Raw genomic sequence first — 12,035 nt, forward strand, 5'->3', positions numbered from 1 at the left:
TGAAAGAACTGGCTGATGGGTAAGTCTAACCATTAACCCCTGCTAGAGCGTGTTCATGTGTCATGGTCCTTTTAGCACTTCATGCAGCATAAAGGAACTGTTTTACAAAAACCTCCCAAGTCAGGAAACTGAGACCTCATGAGGCATTTGAAAGTGTTGAATGCCCCTCACCTGTCCATGACTCCAGGCCACCTCGCCCCGCCCTTTCACACAGCTCTCCAGGCGGATGGGGCTCCCTGACACAAAGTGTTTGATCTCCATACACATCCCGCTGCCCACGTTCCGTATCTGCAAAACACACACAAGAAGACATTGAGATGGAGTCACAAAAACAGGGACTACTGCAGGGCCCCTGTGTTTTTAATTTAAGGGCAGGGTTAACTATTTCCAAAATGCACTTTATATATTGTTTGACATGGTCTTTACATCCTGACTGCTATAAATAACTCTGAAACTCTGTGGGCTCTGAAAAATGAGCAAAAGAAATCCATCACCTGTAGCTGCTGTAATCCTGTAAAAACGCCCGGCAATCATTGCTTCGCGGTCTGCTTGGAAAGAACCAATGAAATGCCTTGTTGCCCGCTGTGCATACTCTACCCCTCCCATGTACGAGCCTGATGCCAATGCGCGTCGTCCCCTTATCTGGGAATGAGACATGAAGTAAAATTGCTCTCCTTTCTCCGCTCTGCTCTGAAGCTGCGAACCAGCGATGCTAGTGCACGTCTGTGTGTAGGCGGAGCCCCGAGAGCATGGGGAGGGGTTAGACAGAGCCCCCGAGGAGATGCTTCTTCCAAATCTTGCTAGCTTTTCAACATTACTAACTCTGCCTTTTGATTTATGTGTACTGTTGCCCTGCTTGCCACTGTATTTCATCAGATGTTTCTTATAAAATTACATGTGGGTAATACTGACCTTGGATCGGCGTATAATAATCCTATTTCAGTATATATCCACTCTTACCAATGTCCTTGTGTAAAACACACACCTCTTTTTTTAATACACAACTGAACATGTACCTACATTCCAGAGGACTCTTTGCTGGTGGTTTGCCGTTTGTTTTTTTTTACACTTGGAAGGGCCCAAAGGCATATTTGGCCCCTGGGTGTGCACCCAAGATGCTCTGATGATAGTTTCAGCATTCAGGAGGAGAAGGAAAACATCCTGTGTTATTGCAAAAATGTTTCATCACTGTTACAAGTGGGAATTTTGCTTTCTCCAGTTCGATGCACACCCCTCATTTAAGTTTGGAAAAATCCACCTACTATTTCATTTTTGGTAAGTCATAACACTTTATAGCACAATAAAGTGTGCGTGCTACATACAGATCACTCTACAGCCCAATCCAATCTTCATTCACAACAATACATGCTGCAGAATCATCAGTAGAGATTGTTTTCCTGCCTCCACCCACCTTGGTAGGACTAGTAGATCTGCAGAGTCTGACTCTTGTATGAACAATACAATAATTTTAACAATGTGTATATAGGGGCGGAGCTACATGTTGTAAACATTCGTGGCTCAGCTCAGACCTAAGGGAGTCCGGGGGCATGGCTTCCCGGGAAGAATGTTTTCCCATTTATGGCAGCTATTTGTACTATTTTTCAAGCCATTTCATAATAGAATGCCTTAAAATCTCTACATCATTTCGAAAACACATGATTGTTGCCAAGGAAAAACTGAGCATGTCTGTAAAGGGGGAAATCGTGGGTACCCAGAGAACCCATTTTCATTTAGATATCTGGAGGTCAGGAGTCAAGTGACCCCTTTGAAAATGGCCATGTCAGTGTTTGCCTCGACAAATTTAAACCCAACTTTGGAGCGCTATTTAGCCCAATTATCCACAAGCTAGCATGACATGGATGATACCAATATATTTATCTTTAAAAGGGAACTTTTAAAAGACAGTAAAGTCAGCCTGAAGGATTCTGGGCTTTCAAAAAAACATTCAGGGCTGGAGCCCCAGAAACCACGCCTCCCCCGCTCCGCCCCTGTGTATGCACATTAAGGTATACTGAAGGAAGTGGTTTATAGATTTGTAAATACAGTAGATCCATGCCTTGATTCTGAATAAATCAATGATAAGCTCACAAAGCATGGTCATGGTAGATATACTAATTTCAAGCTGTTTGGTTGTTCCGAGAACCAGAGTTGGGGAAGGAGCCTTTAGGCGTTAGAAAAGGTAGAAACTGGATTAAGTCTGGATGAAAACTCTGTTTTCAGCGGTTTATTCTCATTTCCTACTTCCTTTGATATTGTTATTCGCCTTACTTTGTCTCAGCAGATTTTCTTTTTATTTATGAATTAATAAACAGACTTTACATAGCAGTGTTAGTGCTGATGGTGGGTGATTCCATTGCCTCATTATCAGATGACTTCATTCTTCCATGCACCTGTCAGTCAGCTGTGCATTAGAGCATATACAATTAAATGTGCTGTGCAAATTAAGTTTGATTTACTGACCTGTTCAAGATCTAGAGATGGGCAACCTTTTAAGGTCCCATCCATCCATCCATCCATCCATGTAAGATTACGTTTAGACAATAAGTTAAAGGTCCCATGGCATGCTGCTTTTTGGATGCTTTTATATAGGCCTTAGTGGTCCCCTAATACTGTATCTGAAGTCTCTTTTATATAGACCTTAGTGGTCCCCTATTACTGTATCTGAAGTCTCTTTTATATAGACCTTAGTGGTCCCCTATTACTGTATCTGAAGTCTCTTTTATATAGGCCTTAGTGGTCCCCTATTACTGTATCTGAAGTCTCTTTTATATAGGCCTTAGTGGTCCCCTATTACTGTATCTGAAGTCTCTTTTATATAGACCTTAGTGGTCCCCTAATACTGTATCTGAAGTCTCTTTTATATAGACCTTAGTGGTCCCCTATTACTGTATCTGAAGTCTCTTTATATAGGCCTTAGTGGTCCCCCTATTACTGTATCTGAAGTCTCTTTTATATAGACCTTAGTGGTCCCCTAATACTGTATCTGAAGTCTCTTTTTATATAGACCTTAGTGGTCCCCTAATACTGTATCTGAAGTCTCTTTTATATAGACCTTAGTGGTCCCCTAATACTGTATCTGAAGTCTCTTTTATATAGACCTTAGTGGTCCCCTATTACTGTATCTGAAGTCTCTTTTATATAGACCTTAGTGGTCCCCTAATACTGTATCTGAAGTCTCTTTCCCTAAATTCAGCCTTGGTGCAGAAATTACAGCCACTAGAGCCAGTCCCACAATGAGCTTTCCTTAGGATGTGCCATTTCTGTGTCTGTAGCTTTAAATGCTATTGAGGAGGAGAGACGGGGGGCAAGGTGGAGAGTGGGGGTGTGGCCTTGACCAACTGCCACTTTGCTCGTTTGCCATGATGTCTCTCTCTTTCTCATGGGCGGGCCAAATTCTCTGGGCGGGCAAAGCAGAGAAAGGGGAGGTAACCTTTCTCCTTATGACGTCATAAAGGGAAGATTCCAGATCGGCCCATCTGAGCTTTCATTTTCTCAAAGGCAGAGCAGGATACCCAGGGCCACTGGGGGACTATAGGCAGGCTGGGGGAACTCATATCAATGTTAAAAACCTCATAAATTGAAATGTTCATGCCATGGGACCTTTAAGATACTACCTTTGTGCTTTGTTGGTTTAGAGTTGTGCGTGTAAGCATGGGTGCACATAAACATTTCCAGCTCTGAGTACATTGCTCTGTATGTTTTCTATCTTGGACCACACTTATCAAAGCAGTTTCATAAACTAATCTTTACCTCTCCCCACGCGGCAGCAGGGGGCTCCACCGGTGGGTAGTGTTTGGGCAGATCCCAGGCCACCTCCCTCATGAACCACTTGAAGTTCTTGCAGTTGAGGCGGTTCCTCAGCTCCTTCTGGGCCGTCATGTCGCCTGCTGACAGGTGGCGGTACTCGGGCCGACGCTGGTAGACATATTCGGCGTATTCATCCATCCACACCTCCGCCACACGCTTTAGGTTCTGAATTCAAAGGAGAGAGTGAGCCGGATGAATTTAAATTCATTCATTGAACAGCCCACATTTCTAAGCAGGCATCTAAACTCTGCCAGAATGTCTCAGAGCCTCCCATAAATAAACACCAAATCCCACAGACCCTGGCAGTGAGGATGATCTTGTGGACCCACATTGGACTGTTTTGTGAACATAAATGTTTACACAGTCTGCTGTTAGTACTGTAGATTATTCCCAGGGCGTCTGCTCCAACAATGGCATCCATTTATTGCCATGGAATAGTCTGGATCAACGGAAGGCTTTGTCCCTCACCTTCGGCTTTCTGTGTGCTGCAGTTCCCAAAATCCAGTCGATGCGGGAAACAACCACAACCTTCAAGCTAGCAAGCTACATGCTGAAAATGACAAGAAAATTTGGATCGTTCAACAAGGCAGGCCTGCTTGGTTCTTTCAGGGAATGATTGTAAAGATTAACAAAGAATATGTTTACAACATTTCCTCTCTAACTCGGATGTTTTGGGACCGATTGGTGGGATTCCTGTGGACGTAGTACACACAGAGATACACTGGTAAGAGCAAATTACATTTAACCATGTATCAGCTAATTTAAATAGCTCATCTTTAACGTCATCTAATATTGTATGTGGCGTTTTCTTTTGCAGGGTACAAATGTTCCACCGTCGCTGTGTCCGGAGCTTAGCGTCGCCCAAGACGATTGTGATTGGTTTAAAATGAAACCAAACAACCCAGAATGCATCTGTGGAGTAAGGTCTGGCAATCTGAGACTAGCCTTGGAATAAGCTCATCATTTTGCTACTGTTTTTAAAACCTTTTTTACCATTGAAATTCATTTTGAGCCAACTGATTTCAAGCCAACCTTAATTGTAGGTTTCCATGAATGTAGTTTCATAGTATCATAGCTCTTCAATCAAACGATTAGCACTAAGCCTAAACAAAAAGTTTGAAGAACGATAAACACTAAGCCTTCTTCTTTAGTACCTTTATATAAATGTTCTTCTTTTATCTGCAGGGTCAGGCGGATTCAGGACCATCAGCATTCCACTGAGATGCAGTTTAAAGACGGTTGGTCAGAATAAAAATTCAAAACAAAGGTGAGTGCCTTTCGCTTGCATACTGAGCCAAGTTCCAGGCTGTGGCAGAGCAAGGCATACATAATGAATGATGTTAGGCTACAGCCTAGAAAGCACTTTTAGACAATTTCTCATTCTATGTCTGTAGGTACTTTGAAGCATACAAAGGACAAATAAACTCAAGCAGTGCTCAAATTACGTGGGAGCCAGAGGGAGCCGAGCTCCCATAGAGTGAGGACTGGCTCCCATGAAAGCAACAAAGTCAAAAATCTGAGGGGGTCTCTCATATCTGAAGGTGTCTGCCATATGTGGCATTATTTAATCTTAAATAATGCTCATTATCCATCCCTGTGCTGTCTCTTACCATTAAAGACGTTAAATTAAAAAATAAAATATAGGCTACTACGGGACGTAGACCTGAGCCTACCCTACGCTCATGAACTCAGCATGACTGCATTTCACCACCACACCACTAGGCTATGTGAGCAAACCATTGACGATTTGACAGCACTCGCCAAGTCCAAAGAAGTCACCTTGCTTTTGAGGTAAATACCACCAATACGTCTTAAATATAAATAAATCTGTAGCTATCCTCTGCCATTCAGAGGATAGGCTCCGGAAAAGTTCCCAGATATTTTGAGACACCTGTCAGCAATACAATGCAATCTCTGATGGCGGAATATTCAGTGAATAGGCTGCCCGAACCGACAACATCTCAGTGCAAATTTCAAAATTGTTCGTCTATTTATTTCCACGGTTCAACACACGAGACGACTGAACACCCAGGTGTTGTTATCACTACGTGTACATTATAAGACTAGAACATAGTTTGGCTGTGGAATGGCTTTATTACGTTCTGCCAGTTAGTGCATTTTCCCTGTGTATAAGTTAAAGACTACATGCATTATTGTGTTTGACACCGAGGATATCTGAGATGGTGGTATGGTTCAAATGAGTTATGTTTTATTTCATCATTGTGAAATTAAGAATGACACTCAGACTAAATAGTTTAGTCTATTTCTTTGTATTGCGAAATTGAAATGAAATATGGACTATTACAATCAATAATATATTGAAATTAATTAAAAGGAATCCATTTCTGTTGTGTGCGTGTGTCAGGTTATAGCATAGGCCTACAATGTGCATATACTGCGCAAAAGCACCACTCGTGCCTAGGCTTTTTACATTTAATTGTATAGCCTTGTTAGGTGTGTGAGGTGTGGCAACTTTTTTTTATGAGATAGAGAGACCCCCTTAAACACAAAAAGATAATTTGAGCACTGAACTCATTCTTCACACTTACACCTGCAAAGGCCTTGGAGATAGTGGATACACTGCACACTGCTGCCTATCGATTCTGGTGGTCTTGTGTCAGTAGATGCTGAGCCGACTGTAAAGTTCGCTCGTGCACGGAGGACAAAGAGGAAAGTACTTAGTAGAAGACGTTCAAACGGAAAATGCTGCCATTTGTTATACTGCACCACTTAAAGACGAGCTCACACTAGGGTTAGGGGTGGGACAAAATATCGATACGGCAATATATAGTTGTCCGTGCAATCCAATAATCGAAACGCTGGTGACAAATATCCATATTTTAATGAATAAAATAAGGCGCTCTGAATAGATTTCCCTGCTCCCAGTGTCGCTACTTCATGGCTCCTTGGGGTGGAACTTTTTTCAAAGTTTTAGTCGTATTATTCGATGTTTTTGTTGCTTTTTTCAAAGTTTTTGTGACTTTTGTCAAAGTTTTGGTCGTTTTTTTTCAAAGTTTTTGACGCTTTTTCAAACGTTTTGTCACTTTTTCAAACGTTTTTGTCACTTTTGTTTTCCCACAATCGACAAGAGACAACGAGGGCCAGTTGAAGGCCAATTGGGCCGTTTGTCTGTCTGCAGTAGGGGTGGGACAAAATATCAATACGGCAATATATCGTTGTCTTTCTTTGTGCGATACAAGAATTGGTGCCAAATATCAATATTTTAATAAATAAAATAAGGCGCTTTAAATAGATTTCCCTGCGTGGCTACTTCATGGCTCCTCGAGGTGGCGCTCAACACATGAATGAGGAACACTTGAACAGAAGTGAACTAGCCGAAGTGGAAGAGGTTTTCAACGGGATGGCGGACAGCAGTTTGAGGAAAATAACAGATGCCCCAGCCATGTTTAAGTCCAAAGTCTGGACCCATAGTTGCTTTATAGTTGAGGTACCCTTTGATTCCCACCCCTAGTATGTGTTTGCATACGTGTAGTGTTTATGTGTCTGTTTATTTGTGCACTTAATTTTAATTAGACAAATGTGATAATTAGACTAAATGTATTCAGTTAGACCTTGTTTTAGTTTCACTGTTTGCTGCATTTAAAGGACATAAGTACTTTTTACAGTGTGTGTGTGTGTGTGTGTGTGTGTGTGTGTGTGTGTGTGTGTGTGTGTGATTAGATGGCCTTTTTTAATATTGCAAGAGCATAATTGGATTTTGCTTCATTTATTGTTTGTTTAATCTTCCTGATAAGAGCTTTTTAAAGAGACACACGAACAAATAAAAAGCGATGCAATAAAGAGGAACTGCTAATATAATTGGACTATTATAAACATGCAAGATACTGCATTGTTGCTGTGAATGAGCTTTACAGTCTGTGCCATTCAAAGCCACAGAAAACCTGACAATGGAATTGTAACATTCAGACGTGATGAATAGGAAATATTCAAATGCAGCTTAGAAGAAACAGTGTTATTACGACTACCAGTCAGCCTGTGAAACTGTTGAATGCCATCAGGCTTGGGCTTGGAGACTACACTTTCTTTAACAGAGCTGCTTAACAAACTTGGGGCATTGAGATTGAAAAATGTAGATTTTTTTGAAAAGGCATTATCGTAAGTGTCAGATCCAATGTTTATTGGAGCTTGGCCAATACAAGGCACTAAAAGTCAGGATATCCTGACGACTTAAAATCACTTTTAAGTCCTGTAACTATGGAACCGCTAAAGAGACATGGGCATGAGATACTTTTCTCATGAGCATGCAAGAGTAGCTCGTGTTCATGAGAAACCAATCTGAATACCAGTCAGAATGGTTGCCTACCTGAGCTCACATGATTATAATGCATAGGATCTGTTTTCCATTAATGTATGTAATGTAATCTGTTGTTGTGTTGTGACTCAGATGTGTAGAGGTGATCTATCAGCATTGTACTGCCACTGAAGCCCTGTATGAGACCGCGGAAAATCTGTGACTGATCTGCTGTGTTGGATGTTGTCGTGACCCGTGGAGGCATACAGTACAGTGCGAAAAATTACCTTGGCCAAGCTGATTCCACCAGGGACTTTGTAGGGGACGTACTTCCTGTAGATGTGTCCCACCCTGGAGCAAGGGATGTCCTCCATCCGACCACCACACATCCACACCTGCAGAGACAGAGAGAGAGAGAGAGGGGGAGAGAGCGAGCTCTTTCATCAGGCGGAGCTACATCGTATAGAGAAGCTTTGTCCATCTTAGCATTCAAAGACATAAAGATAAGAAAAGATAAGATAGACTTTTTTGATCCCGCAGCTCAACAATTCAAACACAACCGAATAAAAAATAATATAAAAATATAAATAAATAATACGAGTAACAATAGTAATATGTACTATAAACACCTCTAATATATACAGACAGGGGAAAAAATACAGATATACAGATGAGATAAGGTGCAGATGAATAAGAAATGGTATTTTTAGGGGTGCAGCCGTAAGTTCAGAAGTGAGGGGGACAGATTGTTCAGGAGAATGATTTTTATTTAAAAGATCCTCTCCCATTTATCTGACCAAATTGTGGATTCCAAGTAGCCTACATTTCATTTATGATTGCAAACACCGACATTTTGGGGTAGTGTAGGGGGGTCTGGGGCATGCCCTCCACCGGAGAAATGTTTGGCCGTAACAGCCCAAATTTGGTGACATCTGGTACATTCTAATGCCACTATTCCATCATATACATTGATCTTAAATATTACATTTAATGAATTTTCCTCATATTTTTTGTATATATTTTTTTATCATATATTATTTGCCTATATCTATGAGTCTCTAAATCAACTGACACGACCTGAGTAACGTGAACACTCGTCTACTTATATTGCATTCAGATCAACTCAGACGTGCTGTAAGTAAGGGTGTGAATCTTCACTGGTCTCATGATTCAACACATGGTTTTCATCAACAAATTCAAGCTGTCACATGTATGTAAACTCCCCTTTTTTATTGCATCTGCTTATAAAAAGACACTTCCTGAACATAGGAGACAAAAGGCAAAAACTAAAAAAGCAGCGACCGGAAAACAGGTAGGCAATAATCCATTATTGTCTGTCACTGCATCGATGCAGAATCGTCTAGGTCAGCATCGCAATGCATCGATGCCATAATTAAGTTCAACACCCCTAGTTGGAAGTGTAGGGGACAGAGGGCACCGAGATGGAGAGTGCGGGGTACTGCCCCACTACCCCGTGTCCGCTACGCCCTTGGGTATATTGCACATTAGGAAGTGACAGTGAAAAATAGAAATAAATATGCATAGTGCAGAATATTGTCAAGTAAAAGAAAGAAAAGAAAGTTTTTAGAAAGTTGTGGAGAGGTAGAAGGGAGGTGAAGGAAGGAGACGATCAAGGAGAAGCGCAGGAGACTGACTGGCTAAGAAGAAAGAGGCATGACGTACAGTGGTTCTAACAGGCTTATAAATCCTCGGAGACCAAGAGGAGAGAGACGAGTGAATTCAGAGAGAGAAGCAATAAAGATGAAATGGCAGGAGAGCAAAGAGAACACAGCGCAAAAAAACAAATTATGATATGACGGTGACCTGACTTCACCTGAGCAGCAGGGTCAGATTAGAGACAGGGTTTCTGCAGGTTTCACCAAGTCAAATTCAAGATTTTTTAAGAACTTTATGAATGACATTTAAGACCTATATAACATCATAACGTACTTGCAAAGTAAATAAATGTATTCCAGTTGAATAAAAGTGACATGGAGTAATAATAATCTGTACATATACAGCAAATTATATTTGGACGAGCGAAAGAAAGAACTACAACACCACGGAATTAAAAAAAAAAAGACATTTCAATGAGCCTTAGACGTAGCGTTACATGGACGCAGGAAATTGGGATTGGTTTAAAGAAATGCAAGAAATTTAGAATGTATCTGTGGTGTAGACAGACCTTACTCCACAGCGCTGTGGAGATAGAGCTGGCAATGCGAGACTAAAGAAAGACTGAGCCGCTGGGATGAGTCTTTTGTTTAGTATCTTATGACAGTGTTTAGTAAGCAGTAATTCAGCTTGTATAGGAGAAACAATGGCAAATGCAGAAAAAACTAGCCGCTAACGCTGTTCAGGAAAACAATGCATGCTGTCTTTTTGAAATATTGAAATCATACAATGATATTTTATTATCTTTTAATGCAGCTAATGTGATTGGCTCAAGTAAAAAAAAAAAGAAAAAAACTTCTTTGACAGTAATTTTATCTTGTTTCTTTCCCTTTTCTATCTCACATAACAGACACATCCAGCAGTGGCTCCTCGTTTTAATCCTAAGACTATAATGAAGACAACAGTGATGATTCTCCCTCTTGGCTTGCAATGCTAAAAATAAAACTTGAGAAAGAAAGGGAGGCAATGAAGAGGATGGCGATGAAAGAAAGACTTAAGAGACAGCTGGCGAGATGGAAAAAGAGGTTTTGATTTTAAGACAATAGCAAAATGTGAAGTAGGGAAATGAAAGGCTAGATTTAAACATGGAAACAAACCAGTTAGGTATGAGAAGGACAAGGTGAATGGCTTCCAAATTGTTTCTCAGGAGTAAAATCCTTTACTATGTAAATAAGATGTATGCTATTTGAAGGTTAGGGGCAGACTGGAGCTGCTGGGACTTCAAGAACAGGGACAGGAATAATGGAACATGAAATCTACATGATTTTTTACATATAGAATGATTTCCAGGTGTAGACATGGACAACGTAAAGTTCAATGCGGTTGTAGAGGCAGTGGTCACCTTCCGGTCCACCTGCCATGACCCGACTTCAGGTTGACTTTAGTGAATATACAGGAGTTTTAAAAACAAATTCTCACTCCCAGCACGTAACAAAAACGATGCGTGGATAGATGTCTTTGGCGCCATTTATCGACGCGCTCGCTCTCTGTCAGGACCAATTCGGCGTCACTTTTGTTTTTAACGTGCAGGGTAAAACCACTTAGTTAGGGTTTGGGAGTGAGAACGGGTTGAAGTTCCACCACCAGTGAACCCAGTGAAACTATAGAACAACAACATTCACTTTCAGCTGCATAGATAAAACATATTGCTGCAAGACAAAATCCAGCATTGCCTAAAAGGCAGCGGTGGATTGCCTCTACTGGTGTCTACCAAAAACAATAAATGCACACAGTACCGTTCCGTATATACAGTAAGTGTCAGTGGCAGCAATACATGTAAAGACAATATGAAACAGGAATGTAATATTTCAAGGTTAGTACTGGCTCCCAACACCAATCTGAATGGAATGAACCTAAAAAACATCATGTCATTTTCATTTTTAACGTATGCTTTCAGAAAAAGTTTTCCCCTGCCAACTTGTTTGCTAGTTAACTAACTTTCACTCAGAATAACCAGTTTTCTTGGCTCCATCCACGGAGGTTTAATTATTTCTGCCCCCAGAGCAGCTCTGTCTCGGAGAAATATTTGCATTACTGAAACTCCATCGGCCGGTGTGATATAAAAAAAAACATCCATCGTCAGTTTGAAGCTCTCGCTCCGTCGCTCGGCATGCGAGGTCATATCGCCTCTGTGCTCTGTGTGCCTATATGTGCCGACATTTTTTTCACTGTGTGAGCTGGAAATGCTTGATGTTCCCATACCAGTGTGACCAGGATTGAGCTTTAGATTAACTGTAGCAAGTGAATGAAAGTGGCTGTCTGTGGGAGCAGCAGTTTGGTTGGAAGGATTAGTATGAGACCT

At 41.2% G+C, this 12,035-nt stretch overlaps 1 protein-coding gene across 1 annotated transcript in view; it reads right to left on the reverse strand.

Moving 5' to 3' along the window:
* Window positions 1-120: 120 nt before the first annotated feature.
* LOC144528198 (polypeptide N-acetylgalactosaminyltransferase 10-like) overlaps window positions 121-12,035 on the reverse strand; it is an 89,147-nt gene continuing 77,232 nt past the window's right edge. Inside the window, exons 8-10 of the mRNA XM_078266676.1 lie at window positions 8,347-8,454; window positions 3,751-3,972; window positions 121-288 (exon numbers count right to left, since the gene is read on the reverse strand). Coding sequence (XP_078122802.1) covers window positions 121-288; window positions 3,751-3,972; window positions 8,347-8,454 — 498 coding nt within the window. The remainder of the gene's footprint in view (window positions 289-3,750; window positions 3,973-8,346; window positions 8,455-12,035) is intronic.

This window comes from Sander vitreus, chromosome 13 (assembly GCF_031162955.1).
Source record: "Sander vitreus isolate 19-12246 chromosome 13, sanVit1, whole genome shotgun sequence".
NCBI lineage: Eukaryota > Metazoa > Chordata > Actinopteri > Perciformes > Percidae > Sander > Sander vitreus.